Genomic DNA, 24,441 nt, shown 5'->3' with positions numbered 1-24,441 from the left:
TTTTTCTCTTAAGAATGGCTTCTTGACAGTCACCCTTCCACTGAGACCATGTTTGATGAAGCCAATAGTAGATGGATCAACTAAAGGTCCAGATGCATGTCTCAGGTCCTGTGTTGGGTCTTTGCTGGATTTGTTCCTATTTCTTAAGGGCATCACTTCCAGATTCTTTTCATTTGCTAGATATTTTTGCAGTCCTGACACTTCTTCTTTTGTCCTCCACTTGTCCGGTTTTTCAAATATTTTAAGGACACACTGCACACCATGCTAAAATATGCCAAGTTTTCAACTAATACCTCCTTGGGAATCACCTTGTTAATGTAAAAATGTTTTTCTACGTCTGTCAGGTAATTTCTGGAGAACCACTTATCAAAACTACTTTTAAAAGATTACAAGAAGGTTTGGCTGATTGGAAGCAAATGAGTTATCCAAATGTTATGCTTTTGTAACATGGAAATGGAGAATGGGTCGTTTTTAATGTAGCATAACTTTTCAGTTTGTTTGTAACATTTTAGATACATTTTTTAAAGTATTGTTTAAAAAAAAGTTTCATGAGCCATATACATGCAGCTGATTAGGTCTGCTCCGATCCAAAGTCCAACATTTAACCAAAGATCCCCGCCGTTCGAAGACATCTGCGATCGATAACTTTTGACTTGATTATCGAAGTACTCGGGTGGATTGCTCTGTAATCTGAACCTCGTGATCTTTCTTGTTTACTGGTCAAACTCGTCATCGGAGGTTACCCTGTGGAGGAATGATCGGAAGGATTTAACCGCAAAGCAGAAACGAACCGGGGCAGATCCGCTGGCACACACCGAGGAGAAGACAGCGACCGTTTGGCTATGAGACATCAGGAGCCATGGCGGGTTGGCACCGGGTAATCGCCCTCTCCATCGGTTTGTTGTTGTTACTGTTGACGGCTCTGAGCAGCGGGAGACCGACGGAGAAATGTCTCAGCGGCAAACCTTGTCGTTCACCGAGACCACCCGTCGTCCTCAGTGAGTGTTTTCTCTGGTTTCTACACGTGTCAGCTTCGTCGCCTGTTGGTAAATAATGGCGCAACTAACTGTCAGTCACCCGAAGCAGCTAGCTATAATTATGCTGTAGCATTCATCGTGTGAAGCTAAAAACAAGACTGAGGTTCGTCACACATTTGTATTTTTTTACATTCTTAAATTAGTATAAACATATAGACTATGTAGACTTGTCAGAGTCTGCTGTCAGACTGTCAGAGGTCTGTCGTTGAGAACAGTGCATGATGCAGGACGATCTAATTAGAGGAAATTAGCATCTGGCACTTGCGTTCATTTGCTGTTTAAAAACAAATTCGAACAAGCATTCAGATAAAGTTAGTTGGTCATTTTACAGGGTGTTCTTTTTAGGATTATATGTTCAAATGAAACACATGCAGAAGTTTTGCCTGTTGCTAGTAGACTTGTTTTCATAGTACTGTGCAGTCTTCAGCCACTACTCATATTATTCATATATTCATGTTTTATTTTTTCAGTTTTTGCTACATTTTAGAATGGTCTTGATTTATACCTGTATATTCCCAGGCATTTTAATGTCTAAATGATTTTATTTAGACATAGACAGTGGGGGTTTGTTTATTTATTCATTCTATTTTATTGTACTCTACTCTGTTCTATTCATTTTCAGACCAGTTTTGTTACCCAACAATTTTTGAGTTTATTTTTGTTACTAAGTTTAAAAGGGGCATCTAATTCAAGGGATGAACTGGTGTTGTGTAGACTCATAACAGAAAACTTGGCAACAAACCAATTTCAAAGCAGTTTGTTCACATTTCAGTGGTAGCATCAGTAAAAATACCAAAGGTAACACTATTTCACAGACAGAATATGTGCACCAAAAAGGTTGGTGAGGAGCTATTGGATGACAACTTAGTATATTTCAGAAAGATGTGCATTGTGTCCTTAAAATGTTTGAAGGTAAGTAGCAGCCCTTTAAAAAAAAAAAAAAAAAAGGAAATTGATGAGGTTATGCAAAACTTAAAAACATATTATACATTTCAGAATTATAGAAAAGGCTTTTTTCAGATAAGAAGAAACGTTTATCAACAACAATATCATGAGACTGGTTTCCGACAATCAACAGCTTGCATGACAGACGGCTCTCAGGTCCCTTTTAGTTTTTTTTTAGAGAGAATAGCCTGAGTGTCTGTCCAAGGTGGCTACTTTGACAAGTCAAAAGTTTAGAAAACATTCTGTTTTTATAAATGGATTCCATAATTTCTTTAACTTCAAATATTCATTTATTCTATGCTTTTATTTCAGAGCAAAATGAGACTTTGAACTGCTTGAACTTCATTTAAAAATAAATAAATAAATATATAAAAAGAGAAATGAACAGAAAAAATGAGGTGTTCAAGAAGTATTTGTAAAGAAAATATAGCTTGATTTAAGATTTCTCCACAGCACTGTGTGTGTGTCTCTGTGTGTGATTGTGAACAGTCTGGAAGTTTCTTGATCATATGACTGAGCTGGAACCGAATTGGTCTCTTCAGTACAATAGTCAGCCAATTCTCAACACACACACACACACACACACACACACACACACACACACACACACACACACACACACACACACAAATCTTTCTTGGGACTTTTTCAGACAGAATTGAAGCTTCCAGTTTTGATTCCAAGTTAAGAATGACAACGCTTATATGATATGAGTTTAAATGCTTGAAATTTTACTTAATTATTTGAAGGAATGTTGAGTTTGGAGGAGCTTATCTGTGCCTAATCAAACCAAAGGCTCTGTCTGGCCACATGAGAGTGATAAGAGTGTGTGTAACTGCTTGCCCTACACTAATGTAAAAGTAAAGTTAAGTAATCTCATATTGTAGACTCAATTGGTTTCCTATTTTTAGTAGTTTAGTTGAGTCCTCTTCCTAACAACCCAAAATAAATGTTTTTTTTTCCTATAGATGAAGTCCAGATAACACTGTTAGATCAAGGTTTGTTGTTGTAACACTCAATCAATCAATGTGGCATAGGGGGGAAAATGCTTACTTCTTCTGCAGTCTGTGTGATGATACTGACTGTCCTGTGATTTGTTTCGATAGCACAGCAGACAGTGGAGAAACTATTTAGCAACGCTTGACCTTTGAGATCAATTTAAATGATCAACCACAAACAGTACAATGTTAAAGATGTTGTTTGACTTTGTGTTGCACTGATAGCGATGCAGACAGAGGGGTCTGTTAGACTTTGTTCATGTGTTCTGGGATGGAAGAGTCGACTAGTAGAAAATGAAACATTTATTAATAGTTTTAAATGTAAAAGTTCATCTTTCTGGATCACTTTACAGTTTGATGCAAAAATGGGTCAAAAGACAAACAATCAAAACATTCAAATGTAAAAGAAATTGCACCCAGACAGCAAACCCTGCACATAACACAAAGCTAGTATTTCAAACTCTCATTTTTAATACAATGTCAGCACTTTATTTTAAAGATTTGGTTTGGGACTGGGGAATATTAGCCACAGTGTTGCTTTACGTCTTCTTTTAACAAAATACTGTAAGCATTTGGGAACTGATGAGACCGACTGCTGCAGTTTTGAAAGTTTATTAGGATTTAAGCTGCTCAGCAGTCAAGAGTTTCTGGTTTCACATTGTCCAACATGTTTTTAAGAGGTGGCGACATGTTTTTAAGAGGTGGCAGGCCTGGACTTGTGGTCTGGAGTCAGGCTGTTGTTGAGTGTAATTTGTCTTGCTGAAATTAGGAAATCCTCCCAGGTAAAGATTTAATCTTGATGGCCTTCACCAGTGTCCAAGTTACTCATTCTGTGTCCACCGCACCTCATTTACATTCAATTTCTTATCAAACTATCTAAAATAATGCTGCTCAGATTTTCCACAGTCTGCCTTTTTAAACTGAATTTTCTAAATTGAAGATGATGCCTTTATAAGGAAAACACCCGTAATCTGAGTCAAGTGGATGCAGGTTAACGTGTCATTTTGTCCAGTCTAACAGTGACTGGTGTTCCAGTTTGTGATTCCATGTGAATGTTGCTTCTTGCAGTTCCGGGAGATCTGGGAAACCAGCTGGAAGCAAAGCTGGATAAACCCAGTGTGGTCCATTACATTTGCTACAAGAAAACGGACACCTTCTACACTCTGTGGCTCAATCTGGAGCTGCTGGTCCCCATCGCCATCGACTGCTGGATAGACAACATCAGGTGGGCGTCTGTGTGTGAGCAAGTGATGCATTTAATTTCATTTCATGTTCTTCAAGTGGTGAAAGGCTGATTTGGTATTAGTCAAATATTCAATTCCGTTTGTCAAACCCCAAATATCTGCTCTCACATCTGCATGGTTATTGTTAGAAGCAGAGATAGGGAAGTTGTGGTAAGAAATCACAAACAGGGTGGTGGGAAAATAGAAACTTAAAGCAGAAAGTGTTTATGTTGCCTTATAGTAAAATTGGATTGTTAGTGTGTGTGTGTGTGTGTGTGTGTGTGTGTGTGTGTGTGTGTGTGTGTGTGTGTGTGTGTGGGGTTCACCACTGATGCAGAACTGACATAGATCGAAATCTTGCTTCAGGTTGATCTACAACAGCACCACACACACTTCCTCCGCCCCGCCAGGTGTGTTTGTCCGTGTCCCAGGCTTCGGAAAGACATATTCCCTGGAGTACCTGGACCCTGGCAAACGCAGCGTGGGTGAGTTGAGATGAGGTCCTCCAAAAGATGGAACAGCTGTCGTCACTGTTTGTGTTCTGATGCTTAGCATGTTTTGTTCCAGGCATGTATTTCTTCAGCATAGTGCAGGCGATGGTGGAGTGGGGTTACACCAGAGATGATGATGTCAGAGGAGCGCCGTACGACTGGAGGAAAGCCCCCAGTAAGAAACAGCACACACAGTTTCGTAGCTCTGCCAGCATGGGGAGATTTCTGTACTCATGTTCTTTGTTCTTTGTCATCTAGATGAGAATAAAGAGTATTTCCTGGCGCTGCAGCAGATGATCGAGGAGATGGCGGAGAAGGCCGGTGGACCCGTGGTGCTCATCGCTCACAGCATGGGGAACATGTACACCCTGTACTTTCTCAACCAGCAGCCGCAGGCCTGGAAAGACAAATACATCAAAGCTTTCGTCTGCCTGGGAGCGCCGTGGGCCGGCGTGGCCAAAACGCTCCGCGTCGTGACATCTGGTAACACAGAAGGCATAAAAACAACAAAGTTTACCTGCAAAAACAAACAATATGTTCTTTGTGTTGGTGTAACACCATACACCAACAGTAGCAACAGATCAACATACAGCTTAAAAAATCTCCCAATTAGTAGATTTATGCATCAGACTTATGTAGAAGATGTCCATTTTGAACATTTAAAGCAATCACAGTGAGATTACGTGTTGAACGGCCTGCAGGCTGCAGCCAGGACTGAATAAACTTAACAAAGTGAGCGTCAAGTGGCTAATACACACAATAAGAGCTACACTAAGGTATCATATAGAGCTATCGTATAGAGTAATGTTGCAGGCACATGCAGGAACCAGACCATTCAAAGTTCAATCTTCTCTCTGTGTTAAAAGCCAGCTGGCTTGTATCGGCTGCATGCTTGGGATGTTTGGCTGTGTGCTTCAAGGTTTGAAAGTGCAATAATATATTTAGGGTTTAACTGACATAGCAATAGAAATACAGTGTTTGTAATACATAGAATTTATACATGAAGAAGATGATGAATAAGGGAAGGGAAATGCAGTGACTGGAATGTGTTTCCAGCGTGGACCCTTTGCATCAAAAAGAAATGTTGCTATCTAAAAATAGCTAAAAATACCCAAAATCATTTCCACTTCCTCATTGCTTTGTTCAAATGTTTAAATGTTTTTAACAATATTAACCTGCAGCAGCTCTCAAACATTCTTTTCCTCTGCTGGATTACTCCATAACTGTACTCAGTAAATTGCACAAAGCACAGTTGCATCAGATTGTTTCTGTTGTTTCCCAGAAGAATCAAATCTGTATCGCAGACGAAATCGGGGTTAAACAATACATATACATGCTATATATTGTCTGCAGAATCGTTAAGGTTTAATCAGCAGGTTTCACAACGAAACTCTGAAATTCTGTGCTCACTCTCAGTTCTCTGCCCTCAGGTGATAATAACCGCATCTCGGTGATCAGCTCGTTGAAGATTCGCTCCCAGCAACGCACCGCCGTCTCCACCAACTGGCTGCTCCCCTACGCCCACTCTTGGCCCAAAGATCAGGTCTGTCAGTGTGTTTGTGTTTGTGGTCAGGCTCCCACTTTTTTTTCTTTATTCTAATATGGTAACATTCATTTTCCACCAGTTTTGTCCACCTCATTGCTCTCTAAGTGTTAAGTTTCACTCTATAATTATCAAGTCATCATTTACCGCTATTGTTACACATTTCCTTTATGTTCTCAGCACTTTTCTTATCACATTTAACCAGTTATAGATATCAGCTCACTAACGATAATGTCTATAAACTGCTTCAGTCTGGTTTTCAGCCTCCTCTTAGCACTGAAACAGCTTAATTTTTTTTTTTGCATAATCAAAAGAAAGTTGTGAAGCACAGTTTCTCAGCCTCGGGGTGCTGCAGGGGAACAGCAGCTCCAGCAACATACATAATAAATGTCAGTGTGCCTTCAAAATGAGTCAAACACATATTTTTAAGGTTAGAAAGTTGCATAGTGCTACTTTAAGGAAATAAAATATTAAATCTTACTATTCTGCAGATGACAGACAGCTCCACTTGTCTACCAAACCCACTTTCATGCTTCCTCCTTTTTTCTGTCTGACAGCTTAGCAGAAATTAAAACTACGTTTACTCAAAACTTTTTCAAACTCAACTATTTCCTCTGGTCCCCCCTGAACCAAATGTCCTCATTTTTCATTTATCATTGTTAGCTTAACAGGTCCTCCTTCCCCGCAGGTCTAGAGTATGGGTATCATTGTTGGCAGCAGATTATTTTAGGAAAAACACTTCAGTGATCTTACTCAGCTTACTTTCATTAACATACTATTCCCTCCAGGTTCTGGTCCAAACACCCACCACCAACTACACCGTGCAGGACTACGAGCGTCTCTACTCTGACATTGGTTTCAGTGAAGGCTGGCTGATGAGGAAGGATACAGAGCCGCTGGTGTCAGACCTCATGCCCCCTGGCGTGGCCGTCCACTGTCTTTATGGCAGTGGCATTCCAACTTCTGCGGCCTTCAAGTACTCCGACAAGTTCCCCGACGTGGAACCCGATGTGGTGTACGGCGACGGGGACGGGACAGTGAACCTGCAGAGCGCCGTCCAGTGTAAACGCTGGGCGGGGATGCAGAAACAGCCCGTCGCCATTAAAGAGCTTCCGGGGAACGAACATGTCAACATGCTGACGAACGTCACAACCGTGGCTTACATCAAGACCGTGCTGTTTTCCCCGTGATGCCGGCAGGAAGATGGTTTCATTCCCAGACACACAAACAGTTTTAAAGTTGAAGAGCAACTTAACTCACCTGTTTCTCCAAACAATGACTGCCAAATATTCTGTGTTCATGCCACAAGGCTCAACAAAAAGTTTGTTAATTTTTAAATCAAGTTTGAAATAGATCATATTTATGTCACCCTAAAGTCAGGATGTTTACTGTTGAGCAAGACTATACTGTTACTTTACATCAGTGTGGGATTTTACAAGAAAGAAACAACAAATTCCACCTGCGTAATCTTCACATGCTTTGATAACGTATACATAAACGAAAAAAAGCAGGGATATAAATCAGTCAGATGGTTTATGAATGTTGAGATAGATTTCTGAAATAATGTCAGAGAAATGGTAAAGCACATATTGTAATTATATTTCTCAATACGATAACAAATTTAAACTTTTTTTTTCAAGCAGCCTAGTTCTTTTGCCTTCTGGTGAGATTTTTGTTAATTATTTAAATTTTTCACCCTCTTTTTGCAAGCTACCAGGCTGTGAGTCCATGACGGTTGTCTTTATTGTGGGGTCCACTAAAACCATATCTGGGATTTGATTTTAGATTTGTCAAAGACCAAAGATAAAAATGTGTTAGAAACAAAGAAGTCTGCACTGAGTGCCATTTAGAAACACTTGTTTCTGGCCGGTCTGGTCTCATCAACCACAAACAACTCCTTTTTTTGGTCTAAGTTGCTGGTTCTGTAGATGTTTGCTTTGAATGGTGCCTTGAAAGGCTGGAATTGCACAGGCTTGAATGAGGAGACTGTTTAGTCCTTGACATGGATCTGATTTCCTGGATGTTTTATCTGTATTTTTTCTTCCTGTTAAGAAAGATGTGAAAGGTTCAGTCTGTTGAAAAACTTGTCTCCTCTCATTGTGGACATGCTGCCAGACCCATTCTGGCCTCTGAGGTTGTACTGTGCCATGTGGCCCTCGCAGGGCCTGACCAAGACGAAAAACTCTCAAGTATCACATCTGCTGTGAATTATGATAAATGTGTCACTAAAATGTGCTGCCTTCTATAGAGTAAAACATTTTAAATAATCCAGTCAGTGACTTGAGTTTTCTTCCTTAAAACTACTTTTCTCTTTCAGGTACCCTTGAATTACCCCTGACTCTCCCTTTGTGCTGGCCTGCAGCCCCCAGACTCTGTTGCCATGAGGAAGCCAGTCTGCTCCCTTAGTGCAAAGTTGGGATTTAAAAAGTGGGGAAGAGAAAAGTTAAATGTTCTTTTGTACACCAGGAGGTTCCAGAAAACACAGAAGCATGAGCCATTTTCTTGACTGTGTTAGCACAAATCTTCATTTATTTTTACAATTTAACATTAATTCTGATCACCTGCTGTGGAAAATAGCGCCACCCAGCAGTTCACAGCAGTTGGCTCTGTTTCACTCACGTTTTCTAGTTTTAAAAAAAGATAACTAGGTGGAGACATTCAAGCCCAGTTAAATAACTGGTTTGATTTTAATTTTATTTTTATGGTTTGATTGGCTAATTTGTAAATTAACCACTTCAGTGGACATCAAACAAAAATGATTTAATATTTTTATAGAATATTTATTTTATGTAAATATTAAAACATGTAATAAATATTTTTGTAGAATAAAGTACAATAAGTCAAATATGATTAAGAATTAGAAAAGCATTGTTCCATGTCTGCAGAAGTAAAATACTGTATGTGGAGAATGTGGCACTGTTTAAATAATTCATGCACAAAAGGGTTCAAATATATAATGAAAAAAATATATTAAAATATCTAATTAATCATATGGTTTATTATATATAATCAAATAATTTTATTAAATATTTATATTCATTGTAAATTCCTTCATTAATATATAAATATAATACAAAAATGCTTTTTTTTTTTTTTTTACTCAACAGTAGCTTGGGGGAAAGGAGGTCAGAGTGCGGGGAATGACATGCAGCAAAGGCTCCCCGGCCGGGACACGAACCCAGCTGAAACGTGGAGCTGTATCTGCTCCTCATTGGGGGGTGGCTGGTTGAATACTTTTCTTTTTGATTTATAATATTCCTGATTTAAAGGAAATACTTCATTTATACTTTTCCCTATTTGACCTATAATGTCTTGACTCATCTGCTTCAGACTCAAAGATTTTTGTGAATTTTAGGTCTGAATCAATTTATATATATATATATATATATATATATATATATATATATATATATATATATATATATATATATATATATATATATATATATATATATAGTAATTTAGTCTGAGTGACCTTTTCTTCTTTAAAGCTAAAATAATAATTGGAAATTAATCTTATATTTTGACTTTCAAACCCTTGATTGAAGTCTTTCATCTTTGCTGTTGTAACCACCTGAAAAGATGACAAAGTGCTCCTGTTTGTTCTTATAAACATCGAGCTGTGACTAACGAGGTTTCAGTAATCATCATGTTTACAACTTCCTTTTTAGAGGCTTTTTTCATCTCACCACAGCTTCTGACGCAAGCATCAGAAATCTTGACACACTCGACCCTACAGTCACTGACACGCACAAACAAAAAATGAGTAGAAACAAACACCATCTTTATTTACATACAGTTTTCAAACAATACAGAAACAATTTGAAGCACTTGATCATCATCATCATCTGGCTGTTTAAGAGGATCTCAGAAGACCGTGTGATGTTGCCAGCCTGTTGGGTTGGTGTGTTATCTGGTAGCTGTGCCACATGGCGTGCAGACGTGAAACGGCGAACTGAAACCGTTTCAGTTCTATCAACTTTCACAGCTCCAGGGGGAAGCGGAAACTCTTGTTGCCCGTTCTGCAGCACAGCTCTGCACAGTCCAGCCTTAACAGAAACGGTCCTTCTTCATGCTCATCTATCACACTCTGGAACAGAAGAACAGAATAAATGAAGGAATAAATAAATCAGTCATGAACAGCCTATAACATTTGAACAAGTCTGTCATTTAACCAAAAATACCAACATAAGTTTCTTTTATGAAACAAAAGAGGTGAATAAATGAGGAGATATATCTTTTAATAAATAACAATATATACATTTATGGTGAAATATTGATACATACATGAATTATAAATAGAATCAGAACGACATTTGCTCCATATTTTTACATGTTATTCATTAAAACAAGTAATAGTCTTTGGGTTTTCCTGGTTTAAAAGAAGTATGTGCGTGTGTTTAATGCATTACATTTATAAATATATTTGTGCAAATTTAATTTAATTTAAATTTAAATTAATTTAATTTTTGAAGGGGCTCATTTCATGTTTGAAACATGTTATTGGGTGAAAGGCTTTGCTGCTGTAATGTCTTGGTACCTGCAGCTCCTGTAAAAACTCCTTCATCTTCTCGGTCAGGTCTCCAACACACCAGGCCAAACTCACATGGAAAGATGGATCCTGTCAAATGCATCAGAGGGAACATGAGAGTAAGGATTTGATCACATATTTTAGGGCAAAATAGAAATTTTAAATAATTTCTTGGCTTATTGTGTAATCTAAAAGTCGTAATGTGGACTTTGCAAGGTCATTCATTAATTACAAAAACAACACGGCCCCATATAAAACTCAAAATAAAAAATGTTGGAACAACCAAGCGACACTCAGAAAAATAGATTACAGACCTTATAGAAAGTGTCCAGCTGAAACTCTGTCATGGTTTTGTCAACAACTCGGACCAGGTCCAACAGCTGAGCATGCCCAGTAGACACTTCCATCCCCAGGAAAGTCCTAAACAAAGCAGATATTCAGTAACACAAACAGAATTTTAAGAAAATACATAACAAAAAACAGATGAATACATATAGACGGGCCATAAATAGAAAAAACATGTTAACTGCTATAAAAAAAACAAAGGCAGGGAACTTTTCATCACCAGTGAGTAGATAATTTCATTGTTACAGAGACATATCAGAGCTTCCACATTCTTCAGTTGTTGTGCTTTACAAATTCATACTGAGACTATAATTACAGACTCACATCAGAAAAAAAAACATGCTAGACATTCAACAATTTTACAACACACTGACATGCACACAGAAAATCCGAACAGATCTACATCAAAATTCAACAACTTCATGGGTTGTCTTCCGTCACCAGTTTCCCACCCAGTGAGATCCAGCTGAGTTAGATGCAAGTCAAGGACACACCACATGTTCGCCCTCAGTTTGTTTACTCGGGCTCTTGGTTTATGATCATTAAATCTTTCTAAGTGATGAACTATAGTGGAATATATTTTGATGAGTTAGACCAGAGATGCCTAACTCTGATCCCCTGTCCTGAAGGTTTTAGATGTTTTCCCGCTCCAATGCACCTGATTCAAATCAAATAGACCCGACAGTTTGTTGTCAAGTTCTGCACAATGACCCATTAATTTGTGTCAGGTGTGTTGAAGCAGGAAAACATCTAAAGCATGCAGTACAGAGGACCAGAGTTCAACACCCCTGCCCCAGGCTCATTGAGAGAAGACAAAACACTCCTAGATCTTCCTATGACGCAATGGTGTCAAACTCATTTTAGTCCAGGGACCACAGATTGTGCAATTTGATCTAAAATGGGCAGGACCAGTAAAATAATAGCATAATAACCTTTAAATAATGAAAACGTCCAATTTTCTCTTATATTTTAGTGCAAAGCAGAACAGATACATTATGAAGATGTTTATATTTAATGACCTATCCTTTTAGAAAACATTATGAACCCAATTTTTTTTTAGAAGAATGCAGTTTCAACAATATTTCGTCTCAGTTATACATTTACATAATTTTTTATCTATTTGCATAACTACTTTACATATTGTACATTTACATATTTACTTATTTACACATGCATTACAACTTACAGATCTACAAAATCACAGATATTATGATTAACATGTCAAGATCTTGAAGTTCTTTTAAATGTACATATGTGTACATTTCCATGTGTGTGCCGTAATCCTGACCACTTGATCTGACTCACCTGACAGAACAGTACAAACTGAATTAAACTAAATGTTCAATTCTTTCAGTTCTGATACAAACCGGCTCAGATTATAGTACTTGGAGCATTACTGCAGGCTATGTTATTTTATTCTGAATTAAATAAAATGAAGCTCTGAATCTGAAGAACAAAAAAAAATGTGCAAACTGACTAAATGACTTTGACCCAGTTAGGCTTGGAAAAAAAGAGACAAAAGAAGATTTTAAAGACTGTACCTCGTCCTCTCAGCATTACTGTAGACTTTCAGCCTCCCTGCTGAGCACCAAAACCTGGTAACGTCAAACATCTGGAATGAGAAGCCCTGTAAACTCAACATATAACACAATTTTATATTTTTTCCTAGTTCATACACACTGTTCTATCAGCTCTGATTGCCCCGATACTGCACAGTGTATACAACACACCAACCTTTTACAGTTAGCTAGGCTTGCTCTGAGGTTCTGTGTGAACGGCTGGATCCAGTGGTGTCTGAGCACCACTGTCTGAGACAGGCTGAGGTGGAACTCCTCCTGCGGGGTCAAAACCACACCTTTAGCCCCTGCCATTGAGAGCAGCTCCTCCAACAGTTCCTCAAACCCCTCTTCTGGATGGTCTGATGCAAAGAGGAGATAAGAAATCATACACATGACCATAAATTAATCCAGTCTTTTTTTGGGGGGAGGAGAGACAAAAAATTTAGGGTCACTCTTACATGGCAAATAAATATAAGTGGCCCAGTTTCCTCTCTCATGCTTAAAGGAACGGATGCGTCCACCATGAAGGGAGCTGTTTTCAGTGTGTGGATCCTCTTCATCAGGAAACATGGCCAGGAGGCAGCCAGGAAGAGGCAGTCTGCACAAAACCAGTCAAAATGGAGTCATTCATTTTTATTCCCACCAGAAAATAATAGGCTGAATAATCAAAATTAACATGCTTAACTAGTGGCAGATCAGTCACATATAATTACATATAAAGGCCAGTAAATATTTCACCATACAAGTTTCTAAAGTAATCTCAGTCAAATGTCAAAAAGTTGATTTTAGTTTAAGATTAAAAAAACAATTCTTCATTTGAGCACCTGTCAGCTAATGGTTTCAAGAAGATACTACAATAATCATAAAATCATTGTGATACTCAATTTTCCAGTAAAAATATTACTCAGAAAATCAGTCAGCGATGTAAAGAAGGTTCATTTTGGTGAATCTAAATGTTAAATTTTATAGTAACTGTCTGTAGCCTGGCATCCAACCTGGCTGATTTCTAAATCAATAATTATGTTCTCCACTTACTGGTTATTTCAAAAGATAAATTAGAAAAAAAAATCAAATATAGTTTTGTACACATAAAGGTATTATCAACACTTGTGACAAACAAATACTCAGTTAAAAAGATACATTCAATAGTTACGTGTTGAGATTCTGTTGTCTGAACAGAAATGCTGAGATTGACTTATATTTTGATCTTGTTTTCAATATATCCATTGTCTTTTTTTGCATTGTACATGCAACCCGACTCTACACAGCCATCTATTTCATATAGCTGTAATGGTTAATTACAGGAGTGTTTTCACAATTTATTACTCTTTTTAAGTTTGGACAAATTAAGATTTTAAACTAAATTTAAAGAATTTGATAAATGAATGCCACAAAATCAAAAGAGCTTTAGGGGTCCATATGATATAACTTTTGGGGGAGCAAGTTGTACAGATAACATCATATTCCTGTTAGGGGCATTTAAATGCATGTATGTGTTTATCTAATATTGTTCAAGGACATTGTGTGGACCCTTAAAACTACTGATCGTAAGTTAAAACACTCATGGTTAAATGTGATATTCTGTATATAAAACAAGCTACATCTGGGAAAGTCATTGCGCTTTTTAAGTACAAATTGAGGTCAAGAGGCTTCTAGTAAACACAAGGGTAATAACAGAAAAACGTGCCATTTCTTTAGAAAACAAATATTGTTCTTTGGACATGAAGTCCTCCGTCTCACTACTAATCATAGGATGTAAACCGTCTGATTGGTATTAAAAGAATTGTCACCCTTTCACAAGTAACACCTCTAAGAAGTGCCTACAACTCTTTTAGCGCACCTTTTTTGGGGAACCAGTTTCTCAATTCTTGGTTTCTTTTTTGCTGGGAAATGCTCCTTATCGTCATCTTCCTCCTGCAACTTTTGAGAACAGCTTTCGCTTTGACAAGTCGTCGCTGTGACTTCACCAGCCTCACTGTCCTCCTCCGAGCTGCTGCTGTAGCCAACCAACATCCTGAATGATCAAGACATCGTTCTCATTATTCCAAGTTGAGTAAGTTAGCCCAAACGGACAGGATTTAATGTTTTATTTAACCTAAAAGGCTTCAGAGAAGCATAACCTAGACTTAAAGTCTAATTTCCAGCGACTTTAGGCGTCACTTCCGATGTAAACAATCTATTGCAACCGTAATCTACATCCGTGTGCAACCGCGTCTGTCGCTAAACGTTCCCATTACATTGGTTTGCTCTAAACTAAGCTTTAAATTAATAATAATAATAATAATAATAATAATAATAATAATAACAACACATTCTTCGTTGATAGATTGACCAGAAAAACAATCAGCCATACAAATTATATTAAGCAAGATAAACTTGCACTAGGATTTCCCCTCTGGGGATGAATAAGGGTGTTATCTTAAAAAGTAAATTGATGACATATGATAATGAGATTTGTATTATTAATATTTCAATGCTGTTAACATGAATGAAACTATAATGAAACTATATAGCTTTTATATTAGGTATTGTTACAAGAGTGTTTCTGTAACTTCATCTCATCAATGGCAAATCACATAGATATTTATGAGATAAATTACATAAATAGCAAATCACAAATACCAAATAACAGAAATAGCAAACCACATCGAGACAGATGTAGACTTTTGCTTATTCTTTAAAATTTATTCATTATCAGTACTTTTAAATTAAGATAAATAGCTAAACTGATCCAAGTATATTGTGTAAAATTGTAAGTGACCTGTTTAAAGTGTGATTCAAATTTTGTTTTTTGTTTAAAAAACAACAAAAAATTCAAATAAAAAATAAAAATGGTTGTAATATTATTCGTACAGTAAGTGCGAATAATATTTTTGTCCTCTGATTCTTGAAAGCCATCACTCACCAGCCTGTGTGTGTGTGTGTGTGTGTGTGTGTGTGTGTGTGTGTGTGTGTGTTGTGAGCATGCCAATTAACTCTCAGTGTATTCATGTTCCCGTGCGCGGGCAGGGGCTCTGGAGCTAGCCGATAGCTAGCTAGCATTTAATAACATAATGCATATCTTCTCGTAAGTCGAGAAGATGCGTCAAGAGCCTGACAAATGATGATGTGAAACGATGCTGTTAATGGGTTGACTCTGGAAATCGCGGGACAATTTCCGCCCATTTTTATGACCCCACATTTTCGGCCCCTGGAACCCCAGCGCTTGAACAAGAGAACATACGAGGACCGCTTGCGGATGTGAAGAAGGAACCTCACGTTATTTGAAGGAGCATCTAACCTACGACAGTATTAAACCGGGGATTTTCGGCAGGCTTGACTGAATGCTCCTGGTATGTTGATGCGGGATTTCCCCCATTGTTGTTTACACTGGAATCACAAACGTGTTCCCACCGCTGTCGCTACGTGGTTGTTGTTTTCCGTGGCTAGCCGGGCTAACGCTCCCTTCTATGCAGCTCCTCTGTGGCTGCGTTAGCAGGTGGCTAGGCTACTGGCTAACCCATCCTGGTTACAGCGATCTTTGCCTGGAGACGAAAAACGTTATGATGCGCAGACGCTGCCTTCCATTTTTACCGCGAATCGTTGAGCATTTGGATTTCTGCATAGACAGGGATGCATCTGCACATCCAAAATAATTAATTCCAAGTTTACAAAGACACGCCAAGGTGGTATTGATTCGTGGCCAGGTGTGTATGTTAGTAAGCACACTTACTGTGTTGTTACTGCTTTTACGGAGGATGCACATCCTCATGAAACCCATTGTTTGATCGTACTGAAACATATTTAGCATTTCTCATTTAAATGACAGATCATAAAATGAAAAGAAAAACCTCATTATCCGGTGTGCATTAGTATGACTTTTGGATTAAATACATAGTTGATGTACACTATAATAACAGAATTTCTAGGTAACCCTTACGTTACATCTAATAGGCATACAGTTTTTTTAAGCTTTGGGAAAATCATGGTGTCAAATCTTTTATTTTATTTCCTTTCATTCATTATATTCTTCAACTTAAGATACAATTTTTTTTTGTGTGTGTGTGTGTAAAGGAAACCGTGCCTGCACAAGGTCTGTCTGGCACAAGGTGATAATATGATGGATTATAACAGGGTATTATGAAGTAAGTCTCTCAAAGCATCTGCACTGATCTTAAATATTTCTGTTATTTTCCTGCAGTTCAAATTTCCGGGTTAAAATTTGAACCTGTTGAGTTAACACCATCAGTTGTGCTTTGCTATTTTTTTCTTTTGTTTGGTAAAGATATCGTTCTCAATGCGGATCAACTATATTTACATAATTTATTAATTAATTAATATGAATTAATGTATAACTTCCAGACTTGCATAGCTCATTCTACCCATCCCAACATATCTGTATTTGGCTTTTTTCTTTCTTTTTTTAAGGACGCATACATAGTAAAAACCATATTTCTGAAGATGGCCTAAATGATAATATACCCTGGTTAAAGGTAAACAAACAAACAAAAAAATCTATTCTAAAATTAGGTGGCAAACTTTATGTTATCACATTGGTTCTTTCTTTTTTTTCTGATTTTAAACTTTGTGAGGAGCATTTTTGCTGCCAACACTTTGTACTGTGCATGGGGGAGATAACTGTATTTGCCAAGTTTTTCTTTGAGCTCATACTTTATTATTTTGTGAGCGAAATGGAATGAGTGTTGAATGAAAAACAACTTATTTCCACCAGGCTCTCATTGTGTTACAGTCACATTTTAGCTGTTTTTCTAAATATAAAATATGAACTTCTTCAATGTTTCTCTTGTGGGGGAGAGAGTTACAGGTGGCATTAATATTATGCGTGTCACCTGACATCTGTGCTTGTGAGAGTTGCTTATTGATCAAGGGTGAAAATTTTGCTCAGATGTTTGTCTGCACAGTCTGGCACCCAGCTGCTGTAAACCTAAGGCTGCAACATCTGTAACATTACTAAATAATTATAGCAGTCGTGGATCAGTTGGATGTTCAAAGGCTGATGGCTACAGCTTATGTAAGAGACTGCAAAAAGCAAATGTTAATATTTCAACATCTTTGGAAAGTATTTAGCTTGTAAGCATTAAGTTTGCTGGATCAGAGGATTTTTCTGTTTCTTTGTGTGTTGTTTTGACTCTTTGATTCTGTGTCTCATGCAGATGTAACCTGAAAGGATAGTGGATCCTTCTACCTCGTCCAACGTCTGGTCGTCACAAAGCTTCTGCACATTCCAGCTTCAGTCATCAAACCCTCAGTCACGGCCCCTTCACCAAACGCTCTTTCCAGTTCTCCGGCGCCACTTGCAAACATGGAGTGAGTTGTTTTTTTTTCTCCATTGTCCTTGACATATTCAGAAAGCTGTAGCTTTATTACTTAATATGCCTGCGGGTTTTCATTTTCTCACTGTAGTTGGGCCACTCCGGCGGCCAAACTGAATCCTTACACCCGCGCTCGCATGACAGAGGCCTGGCAGCAGCATGCTGTTGCTCCACCTCCGGTCGTCCACACCATCCCTTCAGGAGCTGAAAACGCTTTGGGCTGCGCTGTTTATGGTATAGTACTGCAGCCAGATGCTACGTCTCTACAGCAGCAGAATCAGCATGGACAGCACAGCCAGCATGGTCAGCAGCATGGAAGTGGACAGCACGGCCAGCAGCAGCTCCCAACCGACACCCAGCAGGCCTCCCTACAGGTTGGAGCCGAGGGAGTACATAAGTGTGGGGCTTGTGGACATGACATCTCCCACCTTGCAAACCCACTCGAACATCAGTGCATGGTGACTCAGGACAGGTCGTTCCAGTGCACCCAGTGTATGAAGATTTTCCATCAGGCAACAGACTTGTTGGAGCACCAGTGTGTTCAGGTGGAGCAGAAGCCCTTTGTGTGTGGGGTGTGTAAGATGGGCTTCTCTCTGCTTACCTCCCTGGCCCAGCACCACACGTCACATAACAGCTCCAACCCGATGAAGTGTTCAATATGTGAGAAGACGTACCGACCTGGTTCTTCTGGTAACACAACACCCACCTCCTCTAACAACTCCCAGCAGCTTAACAGCGACGCTGCATCAGGCAGCAGCAGCTCGTCCATCCTCCCTTTTCCCTCGGCCCGAGATCGGCCGTACAAATGCTCTGTCTGTCAGAAAGGCTTCAAACACCTGTCAGAACTCACACGGCACGAGAGGGTGCACACGGGAGAGAAACCCTTCAAATGTGACATATGTGAAAAGGCTTTCAGTCAGTCCTCGCACCTTCAGCACCACCAGCGGACGCACAGCAACGAGCGGCCGTTCAAGTGCGCCGTTTGTGAAAAGAGCTTCAAGCATCGCTCACACCTTGTGCGCCACATGTACGTGCACTCAGGTGAACACTTGTTTAAATGCAACTTATGCGAGCTGCACTTCAAAGAGTCATCAGAACTTCTCCACCACCCCTGCCACCCACAGGGTTCACGCCCGTTTCGCTGTGCTACGTGCGGGAAGGGTTTCAAACGGCCATCTGACCTTCGACAGCACGAGCGGACACACTCGGAGGAGCGTCCCTTCCATTGCGACGAGTGTCAAATGAGCTTCAAGCAGCAGTACGCGCTGGTGCGCCACAGACGCATGCACAAAGACCCCACCGACCGGCCGTTCAAATGTAATCTGTGCGACAAAGGCTTCATGCAGCCCTCTCACCTTCTTTACCATCAGCACGTCCACGGCATGGACAACCTGTTCAAATGCGCCTCTTGTCAGAAGGAGTTCAGCCAGTCGGGAGAGCTGCTCAGACACAAGTGTGGCGAGTCCTCCAATACCTCGCCCGACAAGCCGTACAAGTGTGACGTTTGCGGAAAGGGCTACAAGAAGAGCTCCACGTTACAGCGTCACCAGAACTCACACTGCCAAGAGAAGCCGCTCAAGTGCTCTCTCTGTGACCGCCGCTTCCTGTCCTCCTCAGAGTTCGTTCAGCATCGCTGCGACCCGTCGCGGGAAAAGCCCCTGAAGTGCCCCGACTGCGAGAAACGTTTCAAGTACTCATCAGACCTGAACCGCCACCTGCGCGTGCATACAGGCGAGAAACCGTTCAAGTGTGACCACTGCAACAAGGGCTTCAAACAGCGCGAGCACTTGACCAAACACCAGAGCACACACTCCAGAGAGGGCCAGTTCAAGTGTGTTTGGTGCGGAGAGCGATTCAGTGACTTGGGCTCTTTGCAGGATCACACGGTGCAGCACACCGCTGATGGAAGCGGTTATGACGTACCACAGTGCATATGAATCTGTTTCTTTTTTTTCCTAAACAGACTGAAGGCTGTTAATGAAGCCTAACATTCACAGTTATTATGGGCTGTTATTTTTGCATTTATTCCCACCAGTGCTGCGTCAGACTTCAGTTGATTTTCAAACCTTACCTGTTTCCATCACTCCCATGTTTGCCATTCCATAAAATGGGATATTTTTATGTCTTTTCACAAACCTGCTTTTTAATTTTCTCAATCTTGTGCATGTTGATAGCAGCGACGAGGCAGCGACCTCGAAATTTCCATTTTTTATACGTTCTTACTAATTCTTGGGTACAGAAACATCTTTTTACAAATCAGACAGCCAATATTTATTTTTTTCTAAAAAAAAAAAAAGGAGTTGGGCTGGAAAAATGTTTGAGTATTGAATAAATTGTTAATGTTTAGGTGCATCTAATCTGTTATGACTGAGTCTTTCCCTATTTTTCCTCCATCTTTCTTGTGCGTTTGTGTCCTTATGCCACTCTGTCAGTGTTTCAAGTGAAGGATGATTTCCCCAGAAACTCTCAGTCCTCAACCAAACTCCCTGCTTCCACATCCCTCTGGATTTTAGTTCCTTTACATTTTTTTTTTCCAACAGTTAAGCTCCTTGATTTAAATTAAGTGAAATGGTATAGAGAGGCTTTGAGATTGTATTATCCCATGGTGGAATAATATATAATACATTGATAGAAGAGGTGATCGTCGTGGCAACCCCTGTGTGTATTGAAATGCCAGTATGATGCCGCACCCTGTGGTGTGCAGACTAACCGACCAGCTGAAGTTAACCATCAGTAAAAGCACTAATGACTTGCTAATGTAAAAATATATATAGGAATATCTATATGTACATGTTTCACAATGGCATACTAGTAATATTCCTTCAGAGGTCAGTGCTGTTAGAGTTGTGTACTGAAAATGTCTAAATTTAAACACATTTACCCTTTCTCTCTCAGCCTGTACATAGTATGGATGTGTGAGTGTATTTAACCAGAAGACTTGGAAATGTCAGTTGTCTTTCTTTAAGACAAAAAAAGAAAGAAAATGTACTGAGATTTTTTTATTTATGCTCTTGCAAATTTTTACCACGTTAAACGTTTTGAAAAATGCTGTTTGTTTTTTATTTTTTTTTATTGTCGTTTGTTTCTGTAGTGATTGTGCCAGTACGCCGCGGGTTGATCTGGAAGAGAAGCCTGCGTGCGAGTCCGAGTGTGTGAATGTAAACGGTGAATTCTGTCTAACGGGGAAATTCAGACTGAAAAGCATCGCTTCAGCAGACCTGAGCCTTTTTTCTTCTCTTTTCTTTAAACTGCGAACCTCACAGGTCTGTCCGGGAGCAGATTTCTGTAGGTTCCTGCACCTCGTGTGAAAAGCTTTTCATGTTTTTGTTGTTCTGTTACGTGTTTTGTGGCATCTTTCTGGGCGGGTTTGTCACCAGAGTGAATCACGCCTTACTTTTCTGAATGCTACGAGATTCTAGTTGCGCTTAAGAAGCTTCTTTGTTTACATGTGGGCTAGAAATGCCATCACTTCTTTTTGTGTTTTTTTTTTCTTCTTTTGTTTTGTTTTTTTGGTCCCCCTGTTTCAGCATCGATTTAAAGTTTGAGTGCAGTATTTAAAAAAAAACAAAACAAAAAACATAATAATACATCCTGAGATGGAGTTAAACATTTTTTAGCCTTATAGTGTTTGTCATTTTGCCTCCTTCATCATCACCAGATCAGATGGTTGGCCTTATCAGCTATTTTTTTTTTTGTTGTTGTTGTTTTTGTTTTTTAAATAAATCGGGCATTTACAAGACTTTTGAGAGAAATGCTGACTTTTTTATGGTTTTATGTTTGTTTAGATGTTTTTTCATCAGTATTCTTTAAATTGATCTAAATATGTGCTCCTGGAGGGAGAGCCCAGGGCCTTGGGGTAGATTTTAGACTATAAATATGTTAAATTATAACTTTATACAGAAAAAAAAAAAAAAAAAAAATTACTTTCTCCATGTTGAGTTTTGTAGAGTGGTGACAATCTGAGTAACCACAACACAAACACATCAGGACTCATTAAAAATGGGCTTATATGGTGAAATATCATTGATAAAATTGATGCTCCAGGTTCAGAATGACTTTAGTAAATTGTGTATAAAAAAAAGCCAAAGAATACCTCAACTAACCGAGCGGTGTTGATACAGGAGCTGGTATTGATCCCTGTCTGCAAAGTTGTAAAGTTAGAGAGCAGCAATTGTCATTTTATCTGTTTTTGAAAAGATCTCAGATCTGTGAAGCAGCTGGAGCAATGAGAAACAATAAGCACAAATAATTCAATTCACCCACCTGCGTTTTTAGTTTGTAACTGCACTGGAGAAGATTTACCCCGTCGTTCATCCTCCATAGTCAGACTGATGTCTCCTCTCTGCATGCTTGCTGTGTTACTTCCTGTGTTTCTTCTCAGGAACTGTTGCTCTCCCCTCCACACAGCACTGTCCTCCCCTCTTTTATTATTTTTCCCCCAAATTGTACTGTAGTTCATGTGGAAGATGTTGAAAACAAAAGTTTGAAAAGAAAAAAAAATGTGGCGATGTACGGTTCATGTACATTCATGATAAGATTATCTGTATGTATGTAGCATTCGATTACACAGCACTAATGAATAAAACTTTTTCATTTATAAAAATTTATGAGTCAAGAAGTTGTTCATGCTGGAAACCAGCTGTAGTGTGTGCTTTCTGTTTTTTCGTTTTTGGTATATGTAGATTTTTTTTATCCTTTAGCTCTTGTGTCACATCAGTGCATGTAAAATCCCTTTTTTTATACTTTTTTTTAAATTGATTTTTCAATTTATACAGAGGGAAAGAAAGACAAGGAAAAAAATAAAAAGGAGAAAACAAAACAAGGTACACAGACCACTCCAACAGGGATAAAAGTACACGGTCCATAAATAAGAACCTTAAGTCCTTCAGTGGTTTATTCCCACCCAACCAGTCAGACTCAGAGAACAGATTCAGTCCAAAAAATCATAATTTCCATTAATACGGTATTTGAGCCATAATGTCTAAATTCTAAACCATTACCTTCCCCACATAATTAGTTAAATCACTCCAGTGTCTTTAACATTTTTCACCAGTATGTCAAAGAGAGAATATTATTTTCTCTATTAAACCCTGTTTAACAGTCAGACAAAATAGAAACTACAATCAAGAGGAATAAAGAAGCCTCAGGAGATACAGATTCCTATTCCATCTAGTTAATGTGTATTTTATATGAGCAAAGAAAGGGACTCAGTGTTGTTCAAACCACCATGTTTTTGTTTAATCAACTTAAATTCTTAAGCAAAAGTTACAAATATCTGCATTTCTAGCCTCTTTTTGCAGGAAGACTAGAAGTTCCATGTATAACCTGTTAACACAGACAGTGGATGTATAAAAGGAACAAACATGATGCTTTAAAATGTGATTCCCCACTAAGGATTAGCTGTTGATGGCTAATATGTACAAATACAGAAGCTCCACTTCATTTCTTTAATGAATTGAAACAGTTTGTGTAGTTCTGAAAAGCTGGAGTCAATATTTGATCTGCTTTATTCTTTATCACAGCCTGAACCTTCTTAGACAAGCTTTATTATCATTTCTTTAAGTAGTCTAAAGAAATAGTTCTCCAGGTTTACTGACTTTCCGAAACTATTCTTTGGATATTTCTGCCTTTTGTTGTGTTCTGTCCAGGTGATCCCGCACTGATTTAGTAATGTTGATCTGGACTTTGGAAAAATTCATCCTTCCTGTTCTTGTGGCATACCTCATCCTTTTCTCCCTGTTTTCCCTCCTAAAGAATGGCTCGCTTATAGTCACCCTCCATGGAGACCATTGCTGATGAGGCTTCAGTCAAATGTAGATGGATCAACTGAAGATCCAGGTGTATCTTTCAAGTCCATTGTCAGGTCATTGCTGGATTTGTTCCTATTTCTTCAGGGCATCATTTCTACATTCTGTTCATTTGCTGTAGATAGTTTTGCAGTCCTGCTTTGCAGTTAACATTATTTTTTATTTTATTTGATTTGATTTGATATAGACTCTTATTTGATTTGAGCCAGCTAGCAGCATTATCTTGGCTTTCTGTTCAGCTGTATTATTATGAAACTTTTCACAGACACTTGAACATGATTTGGAAGTATTTAACAGTTTAATGCCATGTACATAATATTTGATACATACCGTTTCTGAGACCTTTTCCATCACTTCATGAGAAAAACTTTGCTCAAAACACTTTTGATTGCATATATGTTTTCTGCTCCCTATTGGAAACGGATATGCACTACAATATTTTTGACATATAATATGGTAATTAACGGTGCAAATATACAAATTATTTTTATTATTACATTTTGTTAAAGGGCCAAAAAAACCAGATTCAAATCTTTATATATTTTGCTAATTATTTCTTGTGTCGGGCTTTAAAGGGTTTTTTAAAAAACAAAACAAAACAAAACAAAACAAACAAAAAAAAAAAAAACTCCGCATCCTGGCCACCAGAG

The 24,441-nt window shown here is 38.7% G+C and overlaps 3 protein-coding genes across 6 annotated transcripts; 2 read left to right on the top strand and 1 right to left on the bottom strand.

Annotated features, from left to right (window-relative positions):
• Positions 1-662: 662 nt before the first annotated feature.
• On the top strand, positions 663-8,508 carry pla2g15 (phospholipase A2, group XV). The gene is made up of 7 exons (XM_041997305.1): positions 663-998; positions 4,049-4,205; positions 4,570-4,688; positions 4,771-4,869; positions 4,953-5,177; positions 6,125-6,237; positions 7,026-8,508. The coding sequence occupies exons 1-7, from the start codon at positions 860-862 to the stop codon at positions 7,425-7,427; spliced, it is 1,254 nt and encodes a 417-aa protein (XP_041853239.1). The 5' UTR covers positions 663-859; the 3' UTR covers positions 7,428-8,508.
• A 1,494-nt stretch (positions 8,509-10,002) lies between these two features.
• Positions 10,003-16,136, bottom strand: usb1 (U6 snRNA biogenesis 1). Of its 3 annotated transcripts, none has more exons than XM_041996628.1 (8): positions 15,957-16,136; positions 14,513-14,686; positions 13,131-13,270; positions 12,848-13,031; positions 12,655-12,708; positions 11,083-11,188; positions 10,778-10,858; positions 10,003-10,327 (listed from the first exon to the last, which is right to left on the bottom strand). In XM_041996628.1, exons 1-8 carry the CDS (start codon positions 16,028-16,030, stop codon positions 10,220-10,222), a joined length of 921 nt encoding a protein of 306 aa, XP_041852562.1. In that variant the 5' UTR covers positions 16,031-16,136; the 3' UTR covers positions 10,003-10,219. The 3 variants fall into 3 exon arrangements, with proteins under 3 accessions (XP_041852562.1, XP_041852564.1, XP_041852563.1); XM_041996630.1 differs by having other exon boundaries at positions 15,953-16,087; XM_041996629.1 differs by having other exon boundaries at positions 15,931-16,017.
• znf319b (zinc finger protein 319b) lies at positions 15,683-21,942 on the top strand. 2 transcript variants are annotated; one of them, XM_041996625.1, is made up of 3 exons: positions 15,683-16,004; positions 17,826-17,979; positions 18,076-21,942. In XM_041996625.1, exons 2-3 carry the CDS (start codon positions 17,975-17,977, stop codon positions 19,919-19,921), a joined length of 1,851 nt encoding a protein of 616 aa, XP_041852559.1. In that variant the 5' UTR covers positions 15,683-16,004; positions 17,826-17,974; the 3' UTR covers positions 19,922-21,942. The 2 variants fall into 2 exon arrangements, with proteins under 2 accessions (XP_041852559.1, XP_041852560.1); XM_041996626.1 differs by lacking the exon at positions 15,683-16,004 and adding an exon at positions 16,226-16,358.
• Positions 21,943-24,441: the final 2,499 nt, after the last annotated feature.

The sequence above is a fragment of the Melanotaenia boesemani genome, chromosome 10 (genome assembly GCF_017639745.1).
Source record: "Melanotaenia boesemani isolate fMelBoe1 chromosome 10, fMelBoe1.pri, whole genome shotgun sequence".
NCBI classification, from domain to species: Eukaryota; Metazoa; Chordata; class Actinopteri; order Atheriniformes; family Melanotaeniidae; genus Melanotaenia; species Melanotaenia boesemani.
Note: the sequence above shows the minus strand (reverse complement) of the source record. Positions and strands in the feature narration are given on the sequence as shown.

Coding starts and splice junctions, on each gene's coding strand:
- pla2g15 (XM_041997305.1), top strand. CDS start 860: ATGGCGGGTTGGCACCGGGTAATCGCCCTCTCCATCGGTTTGTTGTTG. Junction 4,689..4,770: donor CCCTGGCAAACGCAGCGTGG/GTGAGTTGAGAT, acceptor GTTTTGTTCCAG/GCATGTATTTCTTCAGCATA. Junction 6,238..7,025: donor ACTCTTGGCCCAAAGATCAG/GTCTGTCAGTGT, acceptor TATTCCCTCCAG/GTTCTGGTCCAAACACCCAC.
- usb1 (XM_041996628.1), bottom strand. CDS start 16,030: ATGGGGGAAATCCCGCATCAACATACCAGGAGCATTCAGTCAAGCCTG. Junction 13,271..14,512: donor AAACTGGTTCCCCAAAAAAG/GTGCGCTAAAAG, acceptor GGTTTTGTGCAG/ACTGCCTCTTCCTGGCTGCC. Junction 11,189..12,654: donor AGTAATGCTGAGAGGACGAG/GTACAGTCTTTA, acceptor TGCTTTGTTTAG/GACTTTCCTGGGGATGGAAG.